Raw genomic sequence first — 16,738 nt, forward strand, 5'->3', positions numbered from 1 at the left:
TAAAGACTCCATTTCAGATTCAAGGCATTATACTGTCTGGGAGAGAACAAGCCTCCAGCAGAAATACAGAATAGACTGAACTAAATTCCAAGCCATTTCTATCCCTTTTAAGAAGCGCTTGAGTATCTACTGTATTTTTTCATAAATTAAATAAATCTGCTTCCCCTTCCCACAGAATGATTTAGAGGAAGTGTCACTTAGTTCTTCCATCAGCCCAAATTTTCTCATTCAGGCTTTTTCAACAGAATGTAATCCAAACACAAACTCTTAAGCCATGTTCAACTGTAAGAAAGAAAAAAAATGTAAAACCCCATTTGCCTTTCCTAGAAGTCTAGTGAACAGCGGCACTGAAAAATAAGGATGAATCAGTTATTCCGAGGCTACCTGAGAACTGAGATACATAACTGACCTTTCAGAAATGGAAACTCTTGTTATAAAAGTAAATTCTCATTATCCAAACTACACTGTACCAACACTACCTTATCTGTCCCCCAGTGCTGAGAAAACACCAGTCGGTCGCTCTATTTCCCTGACATGGTTTAAATAGAGTTTTAGCCAAAAATCTGATAAAAACCAACAGCATCCTAAAATGTATTTAAAAATGCTGGGTTTGGATACTTACTGCAAGTTATACTGAGTCTTTTAAATGGGCTTTCTTCTTCTACTTCAATATGTTCCAACCCAAAACTATGTTATTTCAAAAGGTAAAAAAGCCATGCTAGGACATTAAAAATTGTTTACATTCTGGCTTACAGCAACCACCCGTCCATAATACAATTTATTTCTTTCACATGTGCCAGTTATATCATTTTGAACAATATTTAAAATGGTTAACAGGTAAAAATTCTCAGTGGGGGTGGGTGGGACATCGTGGAGTCTGGCAAAATTTGGCAATGTTTCCAAAGTATTTCTATATTTCTACCTGCCAAATATCCCTGTGCAATCTAACAAAAGTAAACTGTTGTCTGTATTTCACAGTAAAGATCACTGCAAACAGCAGCTAGTTGCATGCTTCACACTTTAAGAGTTTGGGCATTAAAAGAGCTTTTATTTCTTCTTTTTATATATGTCAGATCTCCTTAAAGATGCTAAAGGCCAGACAAAAAGTACACAAAAACCAGACAGTCCCCTATTGCTTAACATGTCAGAACTCACACAAACTTGAAAGAGATGCTAAAGGAAATTCCTAGTCTGTAACAACGAAGTCAACCTATGCCACTTCAAAATTACCTTAGTTGTAATAGCTGCCATCTGAGATGTGCTTTTAGAAACTGATCCGGGAGACCCAGGGGACCCTGGGGATCCGGGAGACCCTGGGGATCCAGGCAGATTACTTGCAGATGACTGGCTGGTAAGGTTAGATTTTGTACCACTGGAAAAGGAAAGCTTGAAACTTGGGCTCTGACGACCTGAAAGGTTAGTTTTCAGAAGAACTTCCTTTTCTTCAGTCTCTTTTACTGGAGAGAAAAAAAAGAAGCAAAAAAATGCAAATGTAAAGCAGTATCATTAAGCGAAACATTTAATTACAAATCATTTACTGTGTGGGAAAAGGCTTAATACTTTAAGTACAACTTGGTAAAGTGACTCATCACAGACTTTTTTTTTTTTTTAAACTACCATACCACCTACCAGCTGTTGTCATTGGCCAGGAATGAACACTTTTATTCCACCAATGATATCACCTGAACATTTACATTGAAAATTCTGAATTCTAATCCTGAATAAAACACAGGAAAACTTGACTATCAGCTAAGATTGTCATTCAAATGCTTTAAGAAATCAACAACAATATTTTGTGTCATTCCACCTCTAAAGACAACAAAACTTGTCTTGAAGGAGTGGTCCACCAACTTGGTGCTACAATTTCAAAACCTAAGAACTTCTGAATAAATACATGCAAATCCTTCAGTGCAGCAGGACTAAAGAACACAAGTTATGGCTTCTGCATAAGCCATATGGCATTCTTCTTCTCATCACTTACATTTTTTCCTTTCCATGAATTTACTGATAGGGTCCATAATATCTTCATCATTTTTAGTTTTGTCAGAAGGGGGCACCACTGCCTCTCCATCTTCCATATCATCTTCATCAGTATTAAACCACATTTCCTCCTCATCCTCTAGGGTTCTTGCATCCCTTCTGTATCTATGGTTTCTCAAGATGGAGCGCATACTGCAGAACAGTAAGTTTTAAAACTTTTGAGTCAAAACCCAACTCATATATAATAATAAAACTTCTACTATTTACAGTGACATCTTACAGATACAAATATTATAGAGCAATAAAAATACCAGCAAATCATTCTGTAATGTCAATCTTTGTATTTTCAATGCAGGTATCATCAAAACCTTTTCTTTATAAAGCAAATAAAGTACAACTCTGCTAACAGCACATTCAGAGTACTCTATCTGTCCAAAATTCTGTAGCTTACAACAGCACTATTAAAAGTAATTTTAATAAATGTCACTGAAGTGTTGCATTCAGGCTTGGTTTAACAGTTTGTACCAGTAAATAAAAAGTTGTAAAACAAAGAGTTTAGAAACTATAGACTTTTTCCCTGAAAATACTTTCTAACTCGTCAGTATTTGGGGTTCTATGTGTTAAAGGGAAAAAAAACCCACCAAAACCCCCAACCCAAACTCTAACTTAAATATGACTCCAGTTTAAAATAGATACATTAAAAAGACAGCTATCACTTTCTGCCACATCCACCTGTTACATTTTTTGGTCACTATCAGTATTTTCCATTCATCAGAGCCTTGAATACAAAGTGTTACTTCTCCCTCCCCATTTAATCTATTATTAATGTTGGTCTATCTCAGCTCCACCTTCCTTTTCCTTTTTCTCACAGAAGCAGTATTATGGCTTTGGAGGAGAGGGACAGTAATGTGCACCCTGAAGAACAGGGGGAGGAGAAGTGTAGGAGAGGCTGAAAACACTCTTTTCGTTGCTAGATGTTGATTATAACCGTCAATTTCCAATAAAAGCATGAAACCCTTGACAAATTTTTGTAGCACTTGTGCAAAATTTATGGCCACAATGTAAGTCTGAAATTTAATGTTTTTCATAAAGCCTCTGTTACTAGAATCAAAATGTTAATAATATAATCTGAGCTTATTCTATTTAGAGAAAAGGTCTTGCATTAACTGACCGCAGGAGAAAGCCAGAAGGGAAAAATTAGGAAATTACAAAGTATTAAATATGAACGCTAAATGTACTTTTAAAAATAAATCTAATTCTGAATAATTTGCTTGCCAACACTATCATCTGGATCTATACATACTGCATCATTTTACAATGCATTTAAATTCAAGTTCTGCTAATAGTGCAAAACTTACTTAAGTGGCACTCTCCTGAATACTTGTGGCCCATGTCAACAAAATTTTAGGCCTCCTTCCTCACTGAACTGTTCTTTGCTAAAATGTGTCAACAGATTCTTGTTATTTTTGCATTTTATTATTTCTGAGGTATCACCTACTGTGACAGAGCTTGCACAGCCACTACGGAAGATGGGGGAAGAAGGTAAGAACTGGGCCAGTTGAGCTACAAACCTCTTGAAGCTGTAATTTTCTGTTGCATAAACTCACATGGGACAACTATACACAATCACTTAGCTCAACTTAAGCCATGAAGAGATGAATGTTTTACTTCCTATACTGGTTGGAAATCACTGAAGGAAGCATGTGGGTGTTCCTTCCAACACATGCATTAATGTAAGAATCATAGGCTTGAATTTCACAGCTGTTTAAGTGACAAGCTTAGCTGACACAAGCCAAAATAATATCTCACCTGTAAAACATTAGTACTCAAAACTACAGATCCCACACATACTCTTGAAAGTGCTTCAACATTTTAAAGCAAATTTACAATTATACTCTCATTTTAATTGTACAAGTCTCAAATTTAAATATTGGTTAAGAAATCTTGTGGCAGGAAATAAAATAACTTAAAAGTCTGAAATTTCCAGATGTCCTAGTACAACTCATCAGGATTGTTGTTTTCAAACTAATTCAAGACAACAGAACAAGAACAGATCTCGCTAACAATTCTTAAGAGTAACTTGCCTATTCACACAAGCAGTCCATTTTGTTTGAATGAAACTACACATAAAAGTAACACCATTTGCCAAAAACAGAGTAAGGAGTCCTAAACTTCCTACTTTTATACACCCTAACCTTTTAACCTTGGGTAACTGTGTACTAAGAAAGGGAACTTTTGCTCTGGCAAACAGAAGGAGTGATTCAAGTGTTACATCAGATTGTTTTTATTCCATCAGCAAATCTAACACTGAAAAAAAAGCATCCTCTGAAAATGTATTTGTATATTCTATTTATCAATCATTTTGGTAGAGGTTATCTAAGTATCTACTCCCACAACTAACTAAAATAAAAGGAAATCTGATGCAAATTTTTGAAGGAAAAATCCACAGAATAATAATTCACAACTGAACAATCTTTCAAATCAAACAGTGGGAATATTATTTAAGCAAATGAACTTCAGATACTAGATACTTCCAGCCTCTTTACCATAGTGTACGTAAGTTTGGGATATGACAATTTAGCATTATTCCTGAAGGTCCAGCAACTAATATGTTAGCTGAAAGCTGATCAAGAGTTCGAAGCAACACATCTGGAAATGACACTATCAATCAGGTAAGTTCAACAATACCCGAGATGCAAGCAGGAGTCTAAATTATTTACATTTCCCTCTATCACACAACCACCCACCAATATTCCCAAAACAGAATTAAAGCACTGGTATACTAATAAGAGCATTTAGTGCATTCTACCTGTCAAGTTTTGGATTATCTTGTCTTTCCCTTTGTTGCTCAAATCGTAGTTTCAGTCCTTTGAATGTCTGCACATAATCTACATCTTCCAGTGCCTTCCAGTAATTTTCAATTACATGAGCCGTTAGTGATTTTATATCTTCCTATAGAACAAACAAACATAAAGTGACTTATTTTCATTCAAATTAATTTATTACAATATAAAAAGCAACCGAAATGAGAGATTATTTTTAAACATTCCACAGGAAGCATCGTATTAATTAGCTTATGTAAAAATGAGTATTATGCATACGAGTGTTGTTAAAAATCTAGGGCTTCAAGTATTTGATTAGCAAAGCAGGCATAATAGCAGCAATTTTCTAGCAGTATCTCCTTCAAAACACATGACTAGAACCTAAAACCCTGATAGAAAGTTATACCAAAACCAATTCTAAAAGGTCTTTCCTACTGTAACTTATCAATATTTTTATATTGATGATTAACTGATACCAGTTGTAATCAGTCAAAGAATGTGTTTATGAGATACAGACTTATCATTCTTATTGCTTCTTTCCTTGCTGCAAATAAATTACTTATGTAAAAATAATTATTCAATCTATTTGTTTAGGATGAGAACAAGGAAGATATTTTTCATCAGAAACTAACATCAAGTTTTTCCTTTGTGGCAATACAGTGCTGGTCAAGGTCCTTTACAAAAACCTCCCAACTGTTCTGCTATTTCAGTTTAGTGTTGTGGCTGCCCAAAGCCACTCTAGACATCTGAGATTAGCACGAGTCTGCATCCTGCAACAGAAAAATTTCTCCTGTGCATTGTCTGGCTTTCTTAGCACTGCACAGCCCCTGGAATACACTGCAGAATAAACACCTGAATTACCATCTACTAAGGACAAGCAAAGCAACATAAATCTTAATACACTGGTTATTTTCTTTTTTGGGTATACGCTCAAAAGGTCACCTCTTACGAATGGTAATACATCAGTAATAACAGCACACTTTTTTTATTTGAGCTCTTCAAGAATAACCTGAATGAAATAATATTGACAAAAATTCTTTCCAGATACCAAGAAGCATTCTGGAAATGCAACATGGGTGTCTATGAAAAGGAGGATAAGAAAATAAAAGAAGATTTATTTCCTCAGAGCATGAACTGTAGAATCAGCACACAATCCCATGGAGTACTGAAAGACCACAGCACAAAAGTCAGGGTCAGCTATACGGATTAACTTTTTTCATAGCTTCAAAACCATTTTTAAATCAGCTCTTCCATGATGACAGTCTTGAATGACCTTGAGTCCCAACTCAAAAGGAGGAGGAGGTCATCAGCACAGATTTCAAGAGGTGACAAAGCCTCTTTTTTTCTCACCCACTTACTCCTCCACAACTGTCTGCACCCTAGCTTGGCGCCACATACCACATTTACAGTTTGTACAGCATCTTGTCAAAATCTGGATGCAGACAACAGTGAGGAAACAGTACTGTGCAGCGAGCCAGACTGGCATGAGTATTTTAAGAGACTCCCCATAGAAGGGACTTTGTAGCACTCCACTAATATAACAAAAAAAGACTGGTATCTCTTCTGTATGTTTCTATAGTCCATTAAATTAGCATTACAGACCCAACTAAATTTGATGTTTTTGTAGCAGTAGCTTCAAATGACATTCCTGTCATAACAGGCCCATCCAATCTGCATGATGAAACTTGATTAGGGCTGCCTTTGCAAATCTGGGTACTGTGAGTACACTGAGTATCAAGTGAATTCAATTTTCAAGTCATGGTACTGTTTGAATGTAAGAAAGAACATGTACGAATATGTAACTGATACAAAAGAAAGTTCATTTAAATACAGTATCATATGGTCACATCACTATGATAGCATAATTTAGGGTGCAAGCAAAAAGAAAAGTCTTCTTGAACGACAAAATTAAACAATACAGTAATTATCTTCAGCAGGTAACAGCACTCACCACTCTGATAAATTCAAACATCTCTATTATGGCAGAGTTCATCAGATTGTAACGGGAACCATTATTTAGAAAGGCTTTCACCACAGGTTCAAACAAAAAACTTTTCATTATGTAACGGTTATAGAATTCATCCTTTAGTCCAATTATCTTTCTCTTGAAACGAAGGGCACCTGAAACAGAAGTGTTGTCAAAAGAATTTTTAAATTTAAAAGAACAAAAATCCAGAAATTACTCAGCATTAGTTAGGGCAATTTGCAATGTCAGTTCTTATACAGCATTACATTATTAGGACCAGGTAATACATTCAGCTATTCACTGCTTCTCAACAGTCCTGACTACACTGCTGAAGATTACTTACCTATTTTATCATAAAGAAATCATCCATCATAATTGTAGAAGTGAAACCACCTCTGTTCACTGAAGAAATAATATACTACTGTTTAACTATATTACTACTAACATAAAGGTATATTTTTGATTTTTTAAATTACTTATTATAACGGTAAAATATTTTCTCAGTAGAATTGGGAAATTCGCTTATCATTCGTATTATTCAAATGGAAGTTTGATTACATTTAATTAAGTCCTATTTGATTAGGATGCAAACTATCTCATTTGAAAATTGGTAAATGACATTTTCTTCACACACATAGTAAAGCAAAGACTTAATTTACATCCAGTTTAAAGCTCTTTCTAAAACTCCAAAGTGGACACAAGCATGTGACTGTCCATGCATAAACAGAAAGTAATCATCTGACTGTAAGGCAGCACATTTTGGTTAGCAACTAGGTGTACATAAAAAAGATCAGCCAAGGGTTCTAAAATCAAACTCAGGTGATTCAGTTACAAATTTAAAAGGTACTTCTTATTGTATGGTACTGCTCAAACTTAGGCTTTGTTTTATTCTATGTGCACAAAAGAATCGTGGAAAAAAAAAAAATCTCTTACTTGCCTCCAGAATTAAGTCACACTGCTTTCCTATTACTGTGCTGAGCATGGTCAAGAAACTATCAGAGTTTGAAGAGCAGCACACTGCACTTCTGTGCTGTTTAATGCAGTCAGATAGCCGTATCTCTAATTAAATACCTCTGATAATTTCTACTAAAAAAAAAAAATCAAAACTTACAATGGTTCTCTTAGGATATTCAATATTGAGACACCATCTTTTTGGTTCACCTCTACCCTGAGATTAAGAAAAATCCTTCTGCTTTTTAGAAAAAAAGACATCTATAAATGCAAAATTATTTACTAATACTAACTGACATTATCTATAAATCAGTATGAGAAACAGAGTGTAGTAGTAGTAGAATTTCTGTATTCAGTCACAAATCGTCATGATCTGTGAACAGTTTTCTTCCAGCAGAATGAAGACATGTTAACACTTCACATGCACAAAATACCAGTTTATTCTTTAGCTGTGAAACTTACACAATGCCAAGAAAGCATGCTTTGAGGCCATGAGAACGAGTACCCTTCGCAGGATATCTTTGTTAATGATGTAGTTCTTTATGTGATAAGTATGATGTTCTACACAGAAAGTTAGCAATTCCAGTATTAATGCCAAGAGTTGGGCTGTCTGAAAATCATCTATAATAAAAACAAAACCAAAATAATTAAACAGGTCTAGGATATTGCCTTCAGAAGCTAACTTCGAATATCCAGCTGCAGTCTGGTAAACATTTCCAGGTTCTTGTATATTCCCACAGATAGTTTCAAGAATGTGCTGGAGGGTATGTTTAGTCTTTAAAATAGAAATTGGACAAGCCTGTTATGGACTGAGTATTTTCTGTTTATACAGATATGGCAGGAAACCCTCTTAAACTAGAGAAACAATTACATTTTGTCTGTCTTAAATCAGTGTTTGAAGGTTCAGAGAGTACAGAACTTAACACTAACATAAGCAGTCAGGCTTATTTAACCAAATCTCATTATGATATCCACATGTCTGTATCATAAAATATTGCCCTATATACAGTACCTTGACTAAGTTTGTACCAAAACCATAATCTATTACGTCTCTTAACAAAAGTACTATGCAAGAAATATCTCAGGCTCTTCTAATATTTCTAAGACATAATCATATCAGCATATACAAAAAAAGTAACTCAAATGCTGCTTTTAAGTAGACAAGTAAGAAATTAAATACACATTAGATTTCATCTTTTTTAAAAGGTAATGCTACCTTTTGAAAAATATTGCCAGACTGTTGACCATTAAAGAACATAAGTATTTTAAACAGTAAAAATCTCACTTCCAATCTATCTGGAAGCCAGCTGAGAAAGAACAGATTAATTTAACTAATCCCTTGTAAATCTATACAATAAATTCAAAAGTTTAGAGAACGTTTATGTATCATTTATGTACCTTCTTTTACATCCATTTTGGATGCATTATAATATTAAGAAACAAACAGTACCACTGCTAGTAGCCACCAAGAAGTTACTTCATCAATGATCTCTGCTTTCTTAGTCCGATTTAGAACGAATACCCTCAAATTCAGCACAGCATTGTGATACACACTTTCTTGAGGCAATTTTGCATCCTCTCTAGTAATCCCTGACCTTAAAAGCATTTACGCATGTTTACGAGACTGTCACTGAACAGCACCATGAGTTACTAAAAATTATAAAAATAATTTAATTTTTGCTGAAGGAAAAGCTGCAGCAAGTGCTTTTCATTTCTTAAATCAGATCTCTCTGCTGAATTTTATACCTATAAATTATTCAAATGACTAAATCATGAATCAACATTTTGCTTCAAACTACATATCACAGTCTCAGATTCTCTTTAAGACAGAAAATGTCCTTTGACAGTTAACTCTGTTTTAAACATTGACATTCAACAGCCTTGATGAGCCCAACATCCAGAGTGGCATTACCTTTGCTAGGCTTGTCCTCTGTAGTATTGGCCAATAAAGGGGCTGTCAGAACATGCATGCAATGTTTGTAGAAGAAACCCAAGAACTCTGTCTTTTCTGTTTTCTAAAGAATAATAATAATAAAAAAAAAATTATATATGTAACATATCACCAGATACTCTACAAAAAACAACTGTAATTTCATTTGAAGGTATTTACTTACATTGGCAGTGGCAAGCATGTTTTCTGGATCAACTAAAGTACGAAGCAAACCCATGAGTAGCACCGCCCCTCCAAGTTCTGGATCTGTGTCACAAATCATGTGTTCTATAATGAGGTTAATGAGTAATATATCCTAGCAGGGAGGGGAAAAAAAAAGCAAACATCAATTCTAATGACACTCCCTTACCCCAAAATCTGAAATTATCTTCTAAAAGGGTTACCGCCTGGTTAAAAATGGTGTTACATCAAAATTTTGTAAAATTTAAACAACTACCAAGCAAAAAAACCCCAAACTTAACAGAAACAAATTAACTTTACAAGATACCAATAGTTTTATTTCCACAAACATACAACAGTAAATTTTACAATGCTACTGAACTTGATGAGGTTATTTTCACTTAAAAATAACCCCAACATGTATTTGCAGAAAACAAGAATAACACATAAAAGTAGAAAATAATAGTTACAGTGTGCTAGCACTCTGTATTAATCAGCTACAGAGGATCTCTGGGAAATGTAAACATCTGTCAAAAAGGGTTCTTGAACACTTAGGACCATAATTCCACTTTCAATATGTGTGATAGTAAACTGAACACAGGTTTGTTATGAGTAAATTAAAAACACTTGTACATGTTAAGATTAAGACTGAAATTTTTATTTCGCATTTTAAGGACGCCGTGGTTCAAAAACATTTTGGTTTGCTTCTGTGGTAGCTGATGTTAACCAAAATGGTGGTTTACGGTAACCTGTTTTACTTTACATATTCTTGTTCCATTGTGTGTAAACAGGCAAACACTCATCTCACCTGACTAACAGACCTTTTAAAAACATGGTAGTTCAGTATCCTGTAACCATCATGACTATATTCCCTACTTCTGAAGAACTAGGGCTCATGTCATTAATAGAGTTGTAAATATAACACAGTAAATTCAAAAAACAATACGCACATTGGGGACCCTCTACTTACATCATCATTCTGCTGCGCTTCCTGCATGACAAACTCTCGTACCATGGATGGGTTATATTCAACCAAATATGAGAATATATCAGTGGCTGCACTTCGTACTTGTGCATCATCCATACCCTGGAAAAGTCAAATGTTTCCTTAATGTTTCCATTCATGTTTCCTTAAAAGAAAAGGCTTAAATGGAATGAAAACCAGAGAGCATATAGCTTTTAATTCCTACTTACAAGTCATACCTAACTATTACTAAAACCGTATTCTAAAACTGAAGTGACTCTAACCTCTTCTTTGTACACTTGACAAGTGTTGGGCAAAATACATTTTATGGTTTCCCCACCCTTTGGTCTAGTTCCCTTTTTCTTACTTAATTGTACACCAAGAAGTACATAAGATAGGAAAGCAAATGAGAAAACAAAAATGTAAGAATGCCAGGGCACTTACCAAATATCATATTGTAACTGCTTTTAAAGTTTTACAAGAATATTTTAAATGTTCTGAATCTCCAGCTAAGACAAGACAAATGAAGCAAACACTTCAGAAAAGCATGTGACTGAAGTCTGGCATACTTTTTTTAAAAAAACCCCTCTGGAGATAAAAACAATTGTTATCACAGACAAAATTGAGCTGACTTACCAATATGACTTCTAGTGCTGGCAGTATGCCCATATTTGACAAGGTTTTGAAAAATGCATCTCTGTTTTGAGGTTGCAGTGTTTGAGAGAATGCACAAAACTCTTTCAGAAAATTTACCTGAAAAACAGGAATAATATACTAGTTAGTAATTCAAAAAAAGATGCATGTATCACTTTATAGTAAGTGTCCTGTTCGTGTATATTTTACAGATTTCTTACCAATTCCTGTCTTTTCTCCTCATCTGTGGCTTCATCTGTTAGTTGTGCAAACAAGTCTGTCAGAAATTTTTCATCTTCCTACAAAGGCAAAACAATACCATTTGTTTATTTGACAATTTCAAAAGGTATCCAAGTATAATACACAGTTCTTCTAAACCATGCCTCCTGCAATTAAGAGAACATATGCTTGTGTACTGTAATCATACCAGTATCAACTTTCTAATTCAATTTTCAAACAGATTAATATGAATCTTGGTTTTGAGCTTTTACCATGTTCAACACCACCCCATCCCCCAACACTTCATTCTCAGTTACAGTGTATCTTGTATTGCCTTTTGGCTGTCCTTTCTCTACTGCCATTCTCATCATCTTGTCTATGACTTCTCTAACTTCCCCCCCTTGTCACATGCCCGTCCCCCTAAACCACCCTACAATACCCTTGCTTCAACTGTTTACATACTTTGATAAACATGATCTCCCACTCAGCCCTACACATACATGCATCTTTGGAATGTTACGAGATCTCTGGAGCAGAACTAAAGGAAGGACACGATGAAGGGAGAGCTGCATAATAGCAGGAACAAGGTGAGATTCTTTCCCCCCAGTGTTGTGAAATGGGTGAATTCTAGAAACCAAATCAAAATAACTGTTCCTATTATGTACAGCATTTATTGGGCATTCTAGCCAGCAGCAATCAAAAATGATTCTGTTTTTCATGCTGCTGTACTTTAGCAAAACTACAAACAGCAGCCAACACATCACAAACATGTATTTAGACTGAAAGAATCAGCAATACTTAGCTTCCCATAACCTTTACAGTCCTAACAGCTAGAAGATTATTAAAACAGAAATCAACCTTCCCCAGTATTGCACAGTAATAAGACAGCACTTGCTTGAAAAAGATACCTGTACATCAGGTACGAATAGATGTTTTCAAAAAGCTGGCAGCATGTTGTTTCTTGTGAAGTCAGTAATACTACATGCAATATCCCTCCATCCCAAAACCACAGTGCTAGAAACCTAAGTTGCCTTGCTTATATTTACACAGCATAAAGCAGAACCATGAAAGTACTTCAGATACATCCACATAAACCTTCTTAAATTGCAAATTATCTAGGTACCACATCCAGGCTCACCTTGTAGCCTTGCTGAGAAAATGAGTACCTCAGTTCTGATAGCACACCATGCTAATGCAGCTATAATGCTGTCACAACCCAATCCAGGATCTCTACATGATACCGCACAACATAGATAAACCCAAAATAGGCTGGCATGAGCTACTGCCCTACAAGGCATTTCACCACACTATAAGGTAAACCCTATATTTAGGATATGCCACACGTTTCCTCTTGTTTGATGCTGTGCTTCTAAGCTAACCCAACAGTCTAGTGACAATGAACAAAGAATGATTTCTGGACACAATTTCAGGTGCTATTTCTGTGACTGCTTCAAAATCAAACCAAAAAGAAATAGGAGAGGCCTCATTTGAAGTTTACCAAAATTCACCGTGGAGGATCAAGCACTGGAAGTGTAAAGTTTGACTTTCAGATTTCAACAGTCAAACATGTTCAAAGCAACTATTAAGGTCTTTCATTTCAAGAAACGTAACTTAAGCTGTCACGAAAGAATACAAGGATGTTTGTTTAGCTGCTATCCAGCTGTTATATGGCTTGGTAAGTTTTCTGTTCTAATATTTAACCTGTTAGACATTACAGGTAACATAACTAACCCACAGTACAGATACTGACATACTTGTTTACTGAAATTAAAAAAAAAAAAACAAAAAAACCACCAAACCAAAAAACATAAACCCCAGTTCTTTTGAAAAACATGCAAGCTATTCTCCATCTCATTAGCAGTGCATTTAAGACAAGGCTAAGTAGTTTGCTTTCATTTCTCTTTTTGCTATTTTGATCAAATATGTAAAACTAATCGCAGCTATCAAAAGTTTTGAGAAGATGCATGCTTATCCCCAACTGGAAAGCGTAACCCCTATTTCCATTCTTACTGTGAAACCAACTTTTCACCTCCTTCATAATACCTGATAGTAAGTGCAATTCAATACCACAGAAATATTTCAAAATGCTCACTAGAAACGGAAATTTCAGCATTTAGATGTGTCAGAGCCATGATTAGTGTGCTTCTGCATAAAAAAGGTACACAATTTTTTTTTTTTTTTTTTAAGTCAAAACATGGAAGGAGAGGAGGCAGCCCTGCACCGCTGGCGATACGTGGGTCTCATTTATGACTCGCTGCATTGCCCCAGAGACAGAGGTGGCCAGGGAAGCTGTACCTCCAGCACTGCGTGGCAGAGCACAGCAGGCAGGAAGGCGTGGGCAGGACCCCAGCTCAGCTCTCCGACCAGATCCTGCCACGGCCCTGCCTGATTCAAGATGTGGCCATCAGTCACGGAGGCCAACCCACTCACCCTGTTACTACTGGGCTTGCAAACATTTGGGACTTGTAGAGGGGACTTCCTAACATTGGGAAGTGATCAAGACTTCAATGCTGACACTTAATGTTTCAGGAAGAATTGCAGAAGTTTGGTATGTAACCATTTTTCAACCCTCAACATATATACTATAATACAGTATTTCACAATTCTATATTAAATATAATATTGAAGCATCTTCCACACCATCTCCTCTCCCAAACTCCATTAAATACATTGTACTTCTAAATTAATAGCATTATCTGAAATCGCTAGGCCTCAGAACACCTGTGATCTATTTAAAATCAGACAAATTAAGGTGGATCTGAGTGATTTGAATCATCCCACCCTTACATGGATAGTATGCAGTAAATGGCAGTTATTCCAGGAAAATAAAAACAACTTATTACTAACTTCACAGTTACGTCTTAGCCCTGAAACGCGTTTAGGTGCTGTCTCATTCCAGATGCTTAATGAAAGGCAGACAGGTTGTTATCAATGGGAAAAACCCCAACCCTCTCACATTTACAGAAAAATTGTGATTGCAATGAGCATTCTAAATACAAGATTCTCTCTCTCAAGCTGTAAAATTACTGACAATGGCAGCATATCTAAAGATACATTCCTGAACAACGCTACTAGAATCTGTGGAAATGCACAGTCTGAGAGCAGCGTTCACATATTTTAGAAGTCACAAAGCACCAACACTGAATGCCAGAATTACACAAGCTTAAATGTTTTCTGTTTTTTTCCTAACTTGCAAAAATCCCCAAAATATGTCTGTGAAGTAAACACAGTGCAAATGCATAATTCTTTGCAGCATCTGGCCTCTTCATGCAGAGAGGTATCAAAACCCATTTGGATGTATCTTAGAAGCTGTGAAGATTACAGCTGTTTTCCAAAATAAAACTGCAAATGACAGTTTATGGGGTAGTTGTAGAATCCAGCTATTTTCTCCATGCACAGAAATTATTAAATGTGCAATACGTAAACTATGCATATACCAAACACTTAAGTATATTCATTTATGCTTTTGCAAGACTTAAGTAGGTGCTCCCAGGATTTAATACCTTTCAAAGTTCATGAAGATAAAATTAAGCCAGGCCATCTACTCAACTCAATCATTTATGACTTTAAAAACAAGAAAACCCACCAAGCAGGGTCACAAAAAAAGACACTATTTACATTTGTGATTCAACTTTCAAAGCAGCCCTCCCCCTCCTGAAAGGCACTTAGAAAAGCATTCTTCAAAAGCAGGCCTCTCTTAATTATATTTATCTTTCAGTTATCAGATACTTCATGTCTGATTACAGATAAATGATGAAAAACATCCCTTTCTCAAAAAAAAAAAAAAATCCAAGAAACTCAATGACACCTAAGCTGGAAAAAGAGCATACTCGCCATCCTATTTTCCACTTCCATATTCATTTTAGGCAGAAATAGTATTTCAGCCAGAAAGTGAAAGTTTCATAACATGTTACCAGCAAACAGAGAATTACGGCTTCAAACATACAGTCCTTCTTGCTACCACACCAGAAGATTTCATAGTTTAAAATGTTTCAGTCTCCTTTATCTCAGACTGCCTTCACACATGCCTCCATTCGCTATCAATAAGCGATTTCCACTTGGAACAACATGCTGAAACAGCAGCGGGATCCACCTGATCACATTTGGAGTTTCTGTACACATTGAAAATCATTTTCTACAATGAACAAGTTAACTGCAGAAATCATTAGCACGCACCACTTGCAAACTTCTTTCATTAAGTCATTTCCCCCAGAAAGTGGCATCCTTTTACACATTATTGCAAGGTAAATTTTGCTGCAAGTACATCTCCAGAGTTATTCCTAAGCCAATTACTGCAAAACAGCAGACCGGCAGGAGACATTCCAATCCTAATACCAAATGGCAAAACTACCAACATGGACTTACACACTTCTTCCTCTAAAACAGCTACAGATAATTACGTTGACATCCATGGGGTTCTGTTAAGAATAAGTAACTATCTGTAAAACCACTTTCAAAATTAAAACCAGACTATTGTTATATATAAATCCAGTAAAATACAGATGTACCTACATGCCTACAATTTTTCATTTATTGAAAAGGGGAACAGGGACTACCAGTCATATGATTTCTGTGTTTAAAAAAGCTGATTTACCAGTACAATAATGCCATGTGATCACTGCTCTACTAGGCACATAAGTTATTTTAACGTATATCCAATTTTCCCCTTCCACTCTCCACTTTCCTGAAAATAAAAGACTCTGAAGTCTAAATGCACATACTTGAAAGTAATCCTAACAACGTTCTGTATTCTGGAAGACAAAACCACCACAGGATCTTGCTGGCAAAAAGAACACGCCAATGAGAAAGGGGGTAGAGAATGGGAGGAAACAGTGTTTGCTCACTCTATGGCGCAGTTTTGCAAGTTTTTGGTTTTTAAGAACTAGTTAATAATACAAAGGGAAAGAACTGGTGGCCTCCAGTGTGAACATTAGTATATATTTTTAAAATTGCAAAAGAGCGTCATATAAAGTAAGAAACACCACTTACCTGTCCCACCCCCACTCTCAAAACTTGGCGAACTCCTCAGCAAGTTTTCTTGGTGGCTATGACATCTCAAGACTAGATCAGGTTGGAGCCCAAGCAGTAAGAGC

General features: G+C 35.8%; 1 protein-coding gene across 4 annotated transcripts in view; it reads right to left on the minus strand.

The window, feature by feature from the left end:
* PPP4R3A (protein phosphatase 4 regulatory subunit 3A) overlaps positions 1-16,738 on the minus strand; it is a 44,868-nt gene that overhangs the window by 1,452 nt on the left and 26,678 nt on the right. For 3 of the 4 annotated variants that reach the window (XM_075712083.1, XM_075712086.1, XM_075712084.1), the window contains 10 exons: positions 11,648-11,725; positions 11,430-11,546; positions 10,800-10,916; positions 9,834-9,965; positions 9,632-9,734; positions 8,182-8,340; positions 6,754-6,923; positions 4,790-4,932; positions 1,982-2,172; positions 1,231-1,457 (listed from right to left, as the gene is read on the minus strand). In XM_075712083.1, the coding sequence (XP_075568198.1) occupies positions 1,231-1,457; positions 1,982-2,172; positions 4,790-4,932; positions 6,754-6,923; positions 8,182-8,340; positions 9,632-9,734; positions 9,834-9,965; positions 10,800-10,916; positions 11,430-11,546; positions 11,648-11,725 (1,437 nt within the window). Of the gene's footprint in view, positions 1-1,230; positions 1,458-1,981; positions 2,173-4,789; positions 4,933-6,753; positions 6,924-8,181; positions 8,341-9,583; positions 9,735-9,833; positions 9,966-10,799; positions 10,917-11,429; positions 11,547-11,647; positions 11,726-16,738 lie in introns of all 4 variants that reach the window. The other variant, XM_075712082.1, reaches the window with a different exon arrangement.

Source organism: Pelecanus crispus, chromosome 6 (genome assembly GCF_030463565.1).
Source record: "Pelecanus crispus isolate bPelCri1 chromosome 6, bPelCri1.pri, whole genome shotgun sequence".
NCBI lineage: Eukaryota > Metazoa > Chordata > Aves > Pelecaniformes > Pelecanidae > Pelecanus > Pelecanus crispus.